The 13,686-nt window shown below is 43.0% G+C and overlaps 1 protein-coding gene across 1 annotated transcript in view; it reads left to right on the top strand.

The window, feature by feature from the left end:
* Positions 1–13,686, top strand: part of fbn2b (fibrillin 2b) — a 109,371-nt gene that overhangs the window by 80,675 nt on the left and 15,010 nt on the right. Inside the window, 24 exon segments of the mRNA XM_056276303.1 lie at positions 337–462; positions 975–1,094; positions 3,114–3,251; positions 3,368–3,418; positions 3,690–3,815; positions 4,096–4,323; positions 4,956–5,081; positions 5,261–5,389; positions 5,625–5,750; positions 6,298–6,423; positions 7,084–7,206; positions 7,714–7,839; positions 8,117–8,242; positions 8,936–9,058; positions 9,402–9,524; positions 9,663–9,788; positions 10,090–10,212; positions 11,013–11,135; positions 11,267–11,428; positions 11,637–11,705; positions 11,863–11,988; positions 12,093–12,218; positions 12,370–12,519; positions 13,523–13,594. Coding sequence (XP_056132278.1) covers positions 337–462; positions 975–1,094; positions 3,114–3,251; positions 3,368–3,418; positions 3,690–3,815; positions 4,096–4,323; positions 4,956–5,081; positions 5,261–5,389; positions 5,625–5,750; positions 6,298–6,423; positions 7,084–7,206; positions 7,714–7,839; positions 8,117–8,242; positions 8,936–9,058; positions 9,402–9,524; positions 9,663–9,788; positions 10,090–10,212; positions 11,013–11,135; positions 11,267–11,428; positions 11,637–11,705; positions 11,863–11,988; positions 12,093–12,218; positions 12,370–12,519; positions 13,523–13,594 — 2,994 coding nt within the window.

Here is a 13,686-nt window from a genome sequence, read left to right on the forward strand (position 1 = left end):
AGAAAAAGTGGGAAAAATCCCCAAAAAAAATCGATGTATTCAAATGTTGGTTCTGTTGAATGAGAATGATCGTATGATATTTTAGCTGTAGTGGAAAATGGAGCACACAATCTCAAAAACAAGGGGTGCAAATCCCCCATACAGTACATACAAGCAAGCCCATAGAAGCAAATCCAGTGAGAGCTTTCAGACTCAACTTGCTCTGCTCTCATTTCTTCCTCTATGAGAGATTGTGATACAACTTCCCAAGCCAATGCTTTTAAAATTTCAAAACACATTTTGCGTGATGTTGGGAACAACACTCAACCCTAATGAGCTAACCCCCCCATATTTCAGACATCAACGAATGTCTGGTGAACCGTTTGCTGTGTGATAACGGAAAGTGTAGGAACACCCCTGGCTCCTACACCTGCTCCTGTCCCAAGGGCTTCGTCTTCAAACCTGACTCAGAGACATGTGAAGGTGAGCGTTCGTTCTCACACACACACACACACACACACAATTGTACACATGCAGACACAAAAAGAGCGTGCATATTCAAACACATACATACACACACTACAAAACACAGAAACACCTAAAGTCAACCATACCCAGATATGTGCACACACATCTCTGTGTTTTAATTAGGTTAGATTAATTTAAATTAATTTAAATTAGGTTAAATTAAATAAATCAGATGTGCCTTCATACACACACACACACAGACACAGGCCATAATCAAACACACTCGCTGTATGTAGCTGGGCTGCTTTATATGCACGTAAATTAAATCTCTTGAGCCGCTTTCAGGTTCATTATTGGTGTTGTCATTGTTACCAGATGTGCTAGTTTATTTTCTGTAAACACATGGCACAAGGACAGTGGATGTGCGTTTTTTTTTTTTACCTGCCAAAAGTCAATGGCAGCCTACTTAAAGTGTCCTTCTCAGGCCTGACCGGTGATGCTTTTTTTTTTGCATGTGTATCTCTCAGATATCAACGAGTGCGAGTCCAGCCCGTGTGTCAATGGAGTGTGCCGAAACGTGGCTGGGTCCTTCAACTGCGAATGCTCCCACGGCAGCAAGCTGGACTCTACTAATACCATCTGTGTGGGTAAGACATAACACCAGGCCTCCGTCCCAAATGCCCCAACACAAATTAGAGCGGCACAGGAGGGGTCCTGAAGGGACCTCGTGTGGGATCATGATTATACCCTTAGTGAGAGTTAGATGAAAGGAGGAAGGCCGGTGTGAAGTAATTTGTGCCAGAGTCTTGAAAGTTTATTTGAATCAGACTTTTATTCTTAGGTATTGTAAATAAACACTGAGGTGGATCAATGTCTTTTTAAGCCATGCAGGGATATTGTCATCATCATCTTCAGATGCTTAAGAGTACTGGCAGGCATGAGATAAGTGCATGCATGCACACTTTGATTAACATGGAGGGTTTTTTTTTTACTTTGCAGAGAATTCACCAAAGACTCCAAATGACACAAGGTTTTTGTTTTAAAAGGTATTTGTATAGGCAGGGGTGGACAAGAGACATCTATATGCTAATACATAACACATGTTTTTGTAACCAGAAGGGAGTATGAGTCATTACATAAATATTTATGCATAATGCATGAGCCTGTTCCAACAGAGGCTTGGAAATTCCTCTGGTGTGGTTCAGCCCTGTTTTATATTTAAAGTCCATCACTCAGAGAGAGAAAGTCAGAGAGAGAGAGATAAAGGGAGTGAATTGTGGTCTAGTTTTTAGTGGCCATGTGGTTTTGGTGAAAAGGTGTCACTGCTGTGACTATGCACTCAGTGCAATAGCGCTGGATTAAACTTGATGATCCATGGGCTTTACTCACCTCAACCCTTTGCCCACGGAATGATTGTTATTGTATTAAGGAGCGATGTAGCCGCTATGTGATGTTTATGTGGTGTATTTTATTGCTGCTATTACCAGGGCTTAAAACGGGATTTGTTATGTGGGGGAACTCTGTGGTCTCAGGGTTGCCATGGGTCCATGTGTGGGTGCATAGATTTCAGTACGTGCTAGCTCATTCGACAGTTTAACTCAAACTAGAGCGCATCACCTAGCTTAATCTAACAGTTAGCTACCAAAATTCGGAGGCAACTTGCCGCAGATTGTCTTGTGTTAGTATCATTTGGTAAAATCAAAACATTGTTTAAGCAAAATATCAGCGCAATTTATATTCTGTTATTAAACCTGTCAGTTTCTAACCTATTTTTCTCCCTACCTTGCCGTCCACCTATGCCACATACTGGCCTCCAGCCTAACCTGATTAACGGGATGGTTCATATTAATTTACAGTCACAAAATTAAGCCTAGCAAACTGGTGCAGGCTGCTGATGTTACTGCCATACCTAGCTAGCTAGAACAAGTCACATGGCTGTCTGAGGATATGATGAGTTCGCCTTGATTTAAAACTAAAAAACCTGATGATAATGAATGGCCATAGTCACTGTGGTTTTTAGTTAATTAAGTTTACAACAGTTCACTAAAATATCAGTGTTGATCGGGAAGACATTGTTTAGTGGGACTATCAGGTGAACTTTGTGGTATACCACTCCTGTCTGACTGAGAGCCGCCAGTGAGTAAACCACGCAGTTCATCTGATAGTCCCACTAAGGATGCCACAACCAGTTAATAAACTCATGATGACAGCACTGGTGTTACCGGACACATCGACCGGACATTTTCTCCAGGGGTATGCCTTCGCTGGGTCCCGCTTGAGTGGGGCACAGCAGCTGATATGTCTGTCAGCTCACCGCTGACTACGAAAGTGATGATGCAGCGTCATTTTAAACTCGAAAAAACATGAATCGTTATTTATTTGCATGGCCAGCATGTAATATATGTATCCTTCTAACAATAAAGGCAGAGTAAAAATGTATGAATAAATTAATCGTTGATGGAAGATGTGTGTGTGTGTGTGTGTGTGTGTGTTTTTTTTAAGTATCTCAATAACATCAATTCTGCCTGATGACATTCGAGATGCTATGTGGCAGTGCTGAGCCCCGGACAGCCCTGGTCCAATTAATCCTTGACCATTACTCATCTGAAATCTGAATACTGAATGAAATCTCACTTCGTCCTTCTTCTTTTTTTTTTATTTTACAGACAGTATGAAGGGTACATGTTGGCTGAACATCCAAGATGGTCGCTGCGAGGTCAACATCAATGGAGCTACACTTAAGTCTGAATGTTGTTCCACGCTGGGAGCTGCCTGGGGCAGCCCCTGTGAGCGCTGTGAGATTGGTCAGTACACTCATGGTCATACACACAGACACACACACACCCACATACTGTACAAAGACACGAATTTATTTCATCCATACATTTTTCATCAGCTCTCTCTCCTCATCTCCCTCCAGACACTGCCTGCTCTCGGGGATTTGCTCGTATGAAAGGCCTCAACTGTGAAGGTAAGATAACCTGGTGAAGACAGGACACATGTGCTGCGCTTTCTGCTGTGTCAGACCTAAAGAATGTCCCCCCGTGGTGTTCTCTTAATAACACTGAGGCACAGAGGGTCATTCTTACCCTTTTTTGACCTTTCAGTGACCCTTAAAGCTCTGCCCATAGACTTAACTAAAGTGTAAAATCTTTTTTGTTATGTATATGTTTATTTGTTTTTTAGTATATATATATATATATATGAATGCAGTTATTGTTCTCATAATGTCATCTTTGCAGACATTAACGAGTGTGAGGTGTTCCCTGGGGTGTGTACCAATGGCCGGTGTGTGAATACACAAGGCTCATTCCGCTGTGAGTGTGCCGAAGGTCTCACCTTGGACGGTAGTGGACGCACCTGCGTGGGTAAGTGGACAGCATCAATGAATGAAGAACTAAATGAACAATTTAACAAATCTAGCTTAGACGGGTTTTGAAGAATATTGATTTCTGTGGCCATTTGTAAAGTACATTGTGCACTGGACTTTGCCTTGGTATAAAGTAAGTAGAAGATTTAGAAATGTAAGTGAGGCCCAGGTTCACCTAGGCCAGGTGCACCCAGGTGTACTTGATGCATCTTGTTCATGTGTAGAAGCATATGCACCTTCCTCGGTTCACAGCTGAACTTTGACCTTACCATCTCCAGACGTGCGTAGCGAGCAGTGCTACATGAAGTGGCATGAGGATGAGTGTGGTGAGCCGCTGCCAGGGCGATATCGTGTGGACATGTGCTGTTGCTCAGTGGGCGCCGCCTGGGGTATCGACTGTGAGGAGTGTCCCAAACCAGACACAGCCGAGTACAGGGCCATCTGTCCCCGGGGGCCCGGCTTCGCCAACAGGGGAGATATACTGACTGGCAGGCCCTTCTATAAAGGTAGGAGCAGAGATTTTGTTAAGAAATGGGTTAGCATGCAAAGCCGTCTGACTAAGACAAGATAGATTTGCATTAATGTTCTGTAGACTGTTGTCACCGGCAGATGTCAATAAACCACCCCAGTGTTAAAGCTGATGTGTGTCCCTGCCTGAATCCTGACCTCTACTGTTCAGCAATGTGAATAACAACAAATCAAAGCAATCAACCCCAACAAATTCGAATAGCAAGGCAGTGGATACACAACATGTTTATCAACAGCTGCCATTTTTAGATCCCCTCTGTGAATGTAGTTTACTGCACAGCTTGATAAGGACTGCGAGTGTGAGCCAACTCTTTTTTGGGTCCAGAACATCAAACAACAACAAAAACAACTCACACTCATAAACAACTGAAGTCACTTGTGCATTTTTGAACAAGGAAATACAGGGAGTTGGGTCAGCTCCTCAGAATCATTTACCTGGTTTCAGTCAGTACAGTACAGCAACCCCTACTGATATTTTCCCAGTGACAGCATGGTGTCAGAAAACCCAAAATAAGCACTTGAAGTATATCAGGGTCTGTGTTTTGATGGGGTGTTATGTGTCACTGAAGCATTATTGCTATTTGTAACCCTGTTTCTATCCCTCCCCCAGATGTGAACGAGTGCAAGGTGTTCTCAGGTCTGTGCACTCACGGCACTTGCCGGAACACAATCGGCAGCTTCAAGTGTCGCTGCAGCAGTGGCTTCGCCCTCACCGCAGAAGAGAGGAACTGCACAGGTACTCGAGGAAAGAGATAGATGGAGAAGTGAACTCAAGAGTAAATTAAAAGTGTTAACACTGTAATCATTCCTTCCAAACCCTTGTTGAACCAAACTTGGAATAAAATGTGGGTCTCTCACAACCTTGGTGAGCTGTGTTCATGGGACATGTTCTTTTTTGATGCCTTTGTGCCTCAGACATTGATGAGTGCCGCATTTCCCCGGACCTGTGTGGCCACGGTACCTGTGTTAACACACCTGGCAGCTTTGAGTGCGAGTGCTTTGAGGGCTATGAGAGCGGCTTCATGATGATGAAGAACTGCATGGGTGAGTTACAAACTTACACTCGCTCATATGTATGCATTCATTAACATGCATAAGCAGATGCTTTTAAGTTGTAATCTTCTCTCATACAAGTGTTGCTCTTTGGGACATCTTTACTCTCCTTCTTTCCCTCCCACCCTTCTTTCCTGTGTAATTCCCACTTCTCATCCATCTTTTTCCCCGTTTCATCTCATTCTCCCTCTTCTGTCTCATTCCCTCCCTCCCCATCTGCTGACAGATATCGATGAGTGTGAGAGGAATCCCCTGTTGTGTCGGGGAGGGACCTGCCTGAACACAGAGGGGAGTTATGAATGTGAATGTCCCCCTGGACATGCACTCAGCACCGATGGCTCCGCCTGTGAAGGTGGGTGATACATCACTAGCACACGCACGCACGCACGCACGCACGCACGCACGCACGCACGCACGCACACACACACACACACACACACACACACACACACACACATACATGACACACGCATGCATACATATGTACTAACACACAAACTTGGTGTTATACATCATCCACTATTCATCTGGGATGAATTGTGAAAAACTGCTCTGCTAACATCAATAATGTCCGGACGCTAGTTTCACAGAGCACAGCCTACCATGCTCAATATATCTTTAATCTTGCATAAGCATCCGAATAGTAGAGGTTTATTAAATAGGTGTTTATATTATAGTAATGGTTAATCGTCTTTTCTCAGGCTCTTGACACCGGAGTTAAGCTCAGTATTTATAAAGACAATATTAAAATCCCAAGGAGAATATAATGCACATTTATAATCCACTCTTGAGTTTACTATTATTTTTATCATTCTACAATACATAATCATGCAGTACGTTGGTCTGTATACGTACTATTGAGTTGTTCTCTGATTGTTTGTCTGTGTTTATCCTGTCAGATGTGAATGAGTGCCAGCTGAGTGAAAACCTGTGTAAGAATGGTCACTGTGTCAACATGGTGGGCACCTACCAGTGCTCCTGTGATACGGGCTACCAGGCCACACCAGACCGACAGGGCTGCGTTGGTGAGTCAGACGACAAAAACACTACTTTTTACACTGCTGTGGGAATTTTAAGTACAGTCCTGACACCGGACAGCCTTTTTTTTTTTAATGGCGTGTTTGTTAACAATAAATTGTGCATTATTTTGAAGTTAATAGCGTTGTGTCACAGATTATTTCTCTTGTACTTCATAAGTTGGGCGTCATGGTGGTGCAGTGGTTAGCGCTGTTACCTCACAGCAAGAAGGTCCTGGGTTCGAACCCCGGGGTTGTCCAACCTTGGAGGTCATCCCAGGTCATCCTCTGTTTGGTGTTTGCATGTTCTCCCTGTGTCTGTGGTGGGTTTCCTCCGGGTGCTCCAGTTTCCCCCACCATCAAAAACGCATGCATGTTAGGGTTATTACTCCTGTCTGTGCCCTTGACTGAGGCGAGGCGAGACGAACTGGAGTTGGTCCCCAGGTGCTGCACAGCGGCTGCCCACTGCTCCTAGCTACACAGCTGGGATGGGTTAAATGCAGAGAAGAATTTCCCTTCGGGGATCATTAGAGCATATCAAAATCAAAATTAAAAAAATAAGGCTAGTAGTTATTTGGTCCACAAAACTGATTTTTTTTTTTTTTTGTACTCTTTGGTAAGTCATTCTCACAGCTGTTTGAACGCCTTCATTGTAATTCCTCCTTACAGATATTGATGAGTGCACCATCATGAATGGAGGCTGTGACACCCACTGTACCAACTCTGAGGGGAGCTATGAGTGTAGCTGTAGTGAAGGCTATGCCCTCATGCCCGACCTCAGGACCTGCGCAGGTAAGGGAACAAGGCAATGTCAGATCACATCCACGTCAGAAGTCTGCAGCTAGGTCACTGGAGAGAGGAGGGTTCTGGTGAACATTGGTTATTTTTTACAGCCTTAAGCTACAAATAATGCATGGCCAGAGCTTATCTCAATGCCTAAATGTTCTGCTTTCAGGGTAAGTACACTATATAAATATGTTTTCCCTTTTTTAGAACTGTAAACAACCATCCAGCACGTTGGCTTTTGAAGCTGTAAGATGCACAACCTAGTTTAGTCCTGGCTCAGTTCAGGCGTCTCTCACTGAGATTCAGCACACACACGCACGCACGCACGCACACACGTACGCACGCACGCACGCACGCACGCACGCACACACACACACACACACACACACACAAGCACATACACATGTAGAAAATATGTAGGGTTTTACTTAATCTGTTTGGGTTTGGGATACAGTTTAAGCAGTAAACTTATATCGAAAGAAGGATAGCGTTGAATTCTACTTTACCCCCCAGATATTGATGAGTGTGAAGAGAGCCCAGACATCTGTGATGGAGGACAGTGTACCAACATCCCCGGGGAGTACCGTTGTTTGTGTTACGATGGCTTCATGGCCTCCATGGACATGAGGACCTGCATTGGTGAGAAGGGAAACAGTGATTTTATGATAACTTTAGACTCAGGTGTACTATCTTTCTCCTTTCCCTCATATAGTTTTAGCTTCTCTCTCTCTCACTCTCTCCTGTTTTTTCTTCTTCTTTTGCTTCATTCATTTGTTTATTTCTCTGATTTGATGTGTTTTCCTGTCTGTCTGTCTCTGCAGCCAACTCTGTCAGTCCCATTTTCTGTCACTCTGGTCTCTAAGGTCCAAATATTCACGTGCTGTCTGGGTCTGTCTGTCTGATCCTCTCTTTCCAGATGTGAATGAGTGTGACTTGAACCCAAACATCTGCCTCCACGGCGACTGCGAGAACACCAAGGGCTCCTTTATATGCCACTGTCAGCTAGGGTACTTTGTCAAGAAGGGCTCAACGGGTTGTACAGGTAACCTCAAACACAGACACATGCACACACGCACGCACGCACACACACACACACACACACACACACACACACACACACACACACACACACACACACACACACACACACACACACACACACACTCACTCACTCACTCACTCACTCGAACACCAGGGCTGAACTGCGCATGAGGGGTCTGAGCCTCTGTTTGTCCATATCTGTGCCGGCTGTTGAAAGAGATTATCCATCCATGCATACAGCAGAACACTCTGGTCTAGATTTTTGGAGCTGATCATTTATTTATGCTGTAACTGGAAATTTGGCAAGCCCTCTGTCTCGCATAATTGCTTGTTCTCTGCAGTTTCTAAATGACTAAAGATGTGTTGTTGTCGAGGTTTAACGTACTGGAATATGCTGTCATTTTTAATAAGTGCATGCGAAGATGAATAACTAGCTCAGAATCTCATTCTACCTCACATTAGTTCATACCAACAATAACAAAAATTTCAACAAACTGTAAAAGTCAGGCAGAGTTGTTTTTTATAAAACGAGCTCTGTCGATAAAATGGGGAATGAAACTTGAGTCCTATGTGTTGTATCTCTAGATCATAGTTTATCTATTCATCATATTTAGACTATTTTAGGATCACTGGATCATGAAGTTGTATAAGTTACCGTCTGTCAGTCGCTTAACTGATTTCCACGTTTCTACAGATATTGATGAGTGTGAGATTGGGGCTCATAACTGCGACATGCATGCTGCCTGTGTCAATGTTCCTGGAAGCTTCAAGTGTCGCTGCCGAGATGGCTGGATCGGAGACGGTATCAAGTGCGTGGGTAAGTACATCCCTAGATTATCACAAAATTGGGCTGAAGTTTAGTTAGATATTTCTATATTGGAGAACCACTTTCATGGTTCTTTTTCACTAAATATTTTGATATTTATAAAATTCCAATATGTTGTTATTATAAATATATTAATATAATATTATTATCAATGTTATATTATAAATATTAAATTATAAATATTTTAATATTTCACTAAAATATCTGTCCAATTGAAGATTTCTTTTGCTGTGCCATTTAAGCTTTGTTTTTGTTTGTTTTTTGTATTTTTTAAAATGTTCCACCCCTGAGTTGAAGAGATGTAATTTTATTTCTTTACATTGCCTCTTTGTAGACCAAGATGAGTGCTCTGCAGAGGACCACAACTGCAACCCCAATGCAGACTGTGTCAACACACCTGGATCTTACCGCTGTACCTGCAAGGAGGGCTTCAATGGAGATGGTTTTTCCTGCTCAGGTGGGAGAAATATTGCCGACGGTGTTGCTGAAGTTCTGAACACTATCTCTTGTGCCTGTACAGGGTATAGTGATAGTGCATGAATGTTTAGTAGAGGGTACTAAAGCCGCTCACAATCAACTGGTCCATCTGTTTCAGATATGGATGAGTGTGCAGACAATGTGAACCTTTGTGAAAATGGCCAGTGTCTGAATGCTCCAGGTGGCTACCGCTGTGAGTGTGAAATGGGCTTCACTCCTACAGAGGACAGCAAGGCATGCCAAGGTACAGTACTCCTGGTGTCACTGGAAGCCATCTCAACTGTGCCAAAAACACCAGCCAACATCTTTGATCTAGTAAACATGGCTGCTAATAATCCTTGTTGTACAAATACCCAATATTTGTAAAATACAGATGAATTGGTTGTGGTATTAAGATATACACCTTATTTTTCCTTAATACTGTTCATATGTACTGAGGGTGAAATGACCAAAAATACTTTTAGCCACAGTCTTTTTGGTCATTTTTTTGTGTTTCTTTTCCACAGCAATATAACTCAAATTTTCCTATCCCCTTTTCCCTGTAGACATTGATGAGTGTAATTTCCAGAACATCTGTGTGTTTGGAACGTGCCAGAACCTTCCAGGGATGTTCCGCTGTGTGTGTGATGATGGTTATGAACTGGACCGCAGTGGTGGAAACTGCACTGGTCAGTATAGCTCTCCGGTCAAGAATCCTTTACTACAAAAATACAACAGGCTACAATCGGCACTGCTTCATTCCCATGATCATGATACATTTGAGATCATATTTCTGTGTAAACGTCTTTCACTTGCACCAAATATTTTAGATACGAACTTTGAAATTGGGTGATTAAAAGAAAAGGTTACTGTAATGCTGACATCTAAGCAAAGGGCAGTATTTTCTTTTTCGATAGCTGTTGAATGAATGTAGTGAATCAGAGGAATGTGACAGTAACACGGTCACTACCTTGAGTAAAGGCTGTCATCTGTATTTCATTTATTTGGGCAGAGGCTGAAACAAGAACAACTGTTGGATATTTGCATTTCTAAAGATTTGTTGCATTAAGTTTTATATTTACAACCTAGCAACATTGCTGAGTCTATACTAGTGCAAACAGTTTATTTTGGGGGAAATTTTAAATGAGACATTTAGGAATCAAGTGATTGATGAAATATCATTATTTTAAGTTATTTTCTATGACAGAACCGCTCATCGCTCATGGTGCATTCAAGACTGTCAGAAATTTGAAAATCCAATGATAATTCTTATTTCCACGGTTTCTGGCTGTGATAAATGGGGTAATTTTGGCTTCTTTTTTTTTTTTTTAGAAAACATGCCTCTCAAACCCACCGGCGGGTTTTGGGTCTCAGAGGGTTAAGCAAGAGTGACTCATAAACAACGCATAGATTAAATGCTATTCTTGTTCTGCTTTCACTGCTACCCACTGACCCTGTGTGTGTTTTGTGTCTCCTTTACGTATTGCAGACATCAACGAGTGTGCCGACCCAGTGAACTGCATCAACGGGCTGTGTGTGAACACTCCAGGAAGCTACCTCTGCAACTGCCCACCGGACTTTGAGCTCAACCCCACCGGAGTGGGCTGTGTTGGTGAGTCGCATCAGATATGATGGGTCTCCATTCATAACCCACTAACACACATAATCCTGACAGGTAAAAGGAAAACTTTCATGTATTTGCAAAAAAAACAAAAAAAAAACAACCTTATATCTCTATCTCAGACACCCGCGTTGGCAACTGTTTTCTGGATACGTTGGCACGTGGCGATGGAGGAATCTCCTGCAGTGCAGAGATTGGAGTGGGTGTGACCAGAGCTTCCTGTTGTTGCTCCCTGGGAGGCGCTTGGGGGAACCCGTGTGAACTCTGCCCGGCTCCCAACTCTAGTATGTATCAAAGCGCTTTGTTAGAATTTATTACAAAATGCCTACCCACGTTTCATTTTGAAAATGGTTTTATCTCTTAACGGCATATTTTTGTCCTTCTTAGACACAGTTTTGTGTCAAACCAAAAAATGCCTGTAGCTGTATCTGTCTTCGCCACATTTAATCTTAATTACCAGACTAATACTATACATCTTCGCCTTGTCTGTAGCTGAATACAAGACTTTGTGTCCTGGAGGAGAAGGTTTTAGACCCAACCCTATCACTGTCATCCTGGAAGGTAAACAGTCTATCTCTTTAATAGGTAGCCTTGCCCAAACTTAATGTTCCCCATTCTCTCTGTGTATTCTACACATTGTCTCAAGTACAGTCTCCCCCAGCGTTTATGTTAACAGCTACAAACAGCCAAATTAAATGACCCTCTCTTTATTTTCCAGATATTGATGAGTGTCAGGAGTTGCCAGGCCTCTGTCAGGGTGGTAACTGTGTCAACACGTTTGGCAGCTTCCAGTGTGAATGTCCAGCAGGCTACTACCTCAATGAGGAGACACGTATCTGTGAGGGTAAGAATTCAAAGGAAAACTTTCCCAAACCATACCGGTGAAAACAACCCCAAATGTTTTTTATATATCGTATGCATTGTTTCGTTTCCCTTTTGTCTTTGCAGATATTGATGAGTGCACCACCCACATTGGGATATGTGGCCCTGGTACCTGCTACAACACTCTGGGCAATTACACCTGCGTGTGTCCTCCTGAGTACATGCAGGTCAACGGAGGAAACAACTGCATGGGTGAGCAGGAGAGACAGCTCTATGATCGATGAAAAAATATGACTTTTTTATTTTTATTTATTCTATTTTTTTACCTTTTTAATTACTTTCAATTACGCTGCTCAGCTTTTGGTCTTAAGATTGAATACATGCATTACTCTCCAATCCACAGACATGAGGAAAAGTGTCTGCTACCGCAACTTCAATGACACTTGTGAGAACGAGTTGTCCTTCAACATGACCAAGAAGATGTGCTGCTGTGCCTACAATGTGGGCAAGGCCTGGAACAAACCCTGTGAGGCCTGCCCTACGCCTGCTACCTGTGAGTGTAAACCCTCGCCTCCAACCGCCGAGCATTATCCTCATTTAACTCCTATTCTAAAACAACTGGTTTGACGTTACCTTTCATCTAACCCATATATGTAGAAACACATTGGTAAAACATCCAGCTGCACATTTCCATTCATACTCACATTTCATGCTGTTATTTCCGCTCGTGCCCACACTACACCCTGCAAATAAGTTTGAACCATCACACACTAGCTCACTGAACTCTGCATTAACAACTTCCTATAATGAATACCTGTAGAGTCACACCGTGGTGCTTTGCCTATTCATTTTAAAAACAATTTATTCTGGGCGTCCGGGTAGCGTAGCAGTCTATTCCGTTACCTACCAACACAGAGATCTTTGGTTCGAATGCCTTGGTCAGGCATCTCTACAGACACAACTGGCCGTGTCTGCGGGAGGGAAGCCGGATGTGGATATGTGTCCTGGTCGCTGCACTAGTGTCTCGTCTGGTTAGTCGGGGCGCCTGTTCTGAGGGGGGAGGGGGAACTGGGGGGGAATAGCATAATCCTCCCACATGCTACGTCCCCCTGGTGAAACTCCTCACTGTCAAGTGAAAAGAAGCGGCTGGTGACTCCACATGTATCGGAGGAGGCATGTGGTAGTCTGCAGCCCTCCCCGGATCTGCAGAGGGGGCAGAACAGTGACCGGGATGGCTTGAAAGAGTGGGGTAATTGGCCGGATACAATTGGGGAGAAAAAGGGGGAAAAATAAAAAATGTATTCTGATAACATGTTAATTTATTGACTATCATAACTGATTAACCTACTTCTTTAATGTCAAACATGCGATACCTGTTTGTTAAAGCTAACCTTCAACATTCACAAACTCACTTTTTAACATAATGAATTCGCTCCAAAACACAGTATATGTACATGTATTTAGAACCACACATCAAAATGCACATTTTTCTTTTATGCAAATCTTCCTAATTCTCAATTTAACATACTTTTTATTTTTTCCTTTTCCTGTCTCAGCTGAGTACCAATTACTATGTGGTAACCAGGCTCCTGGCTTCATCATTGACATCCACACTGGCAAACCCATTGGTAAGGTCACCACGAGGTCGAGGACTCCAATCAGACTTTAGACCTCAGTACCGAAATGCAAATTATGGCCGGGCTTTGATGTCGTAAAGGCT

This window comes from Lampris incognitus, chromosome 3 (genome assembly GCF_029633865.1).
Source record: "Lampris incognitus isolate fLamInc1 chromosome 3, fLamInc1.hap2, whole genome shotgun sequence".
NCBI lineage: Eukaryota > Metazoa > Chordata > Actinopteri > Lampriformes > Lampridae > Lampris > Lampris incognitus.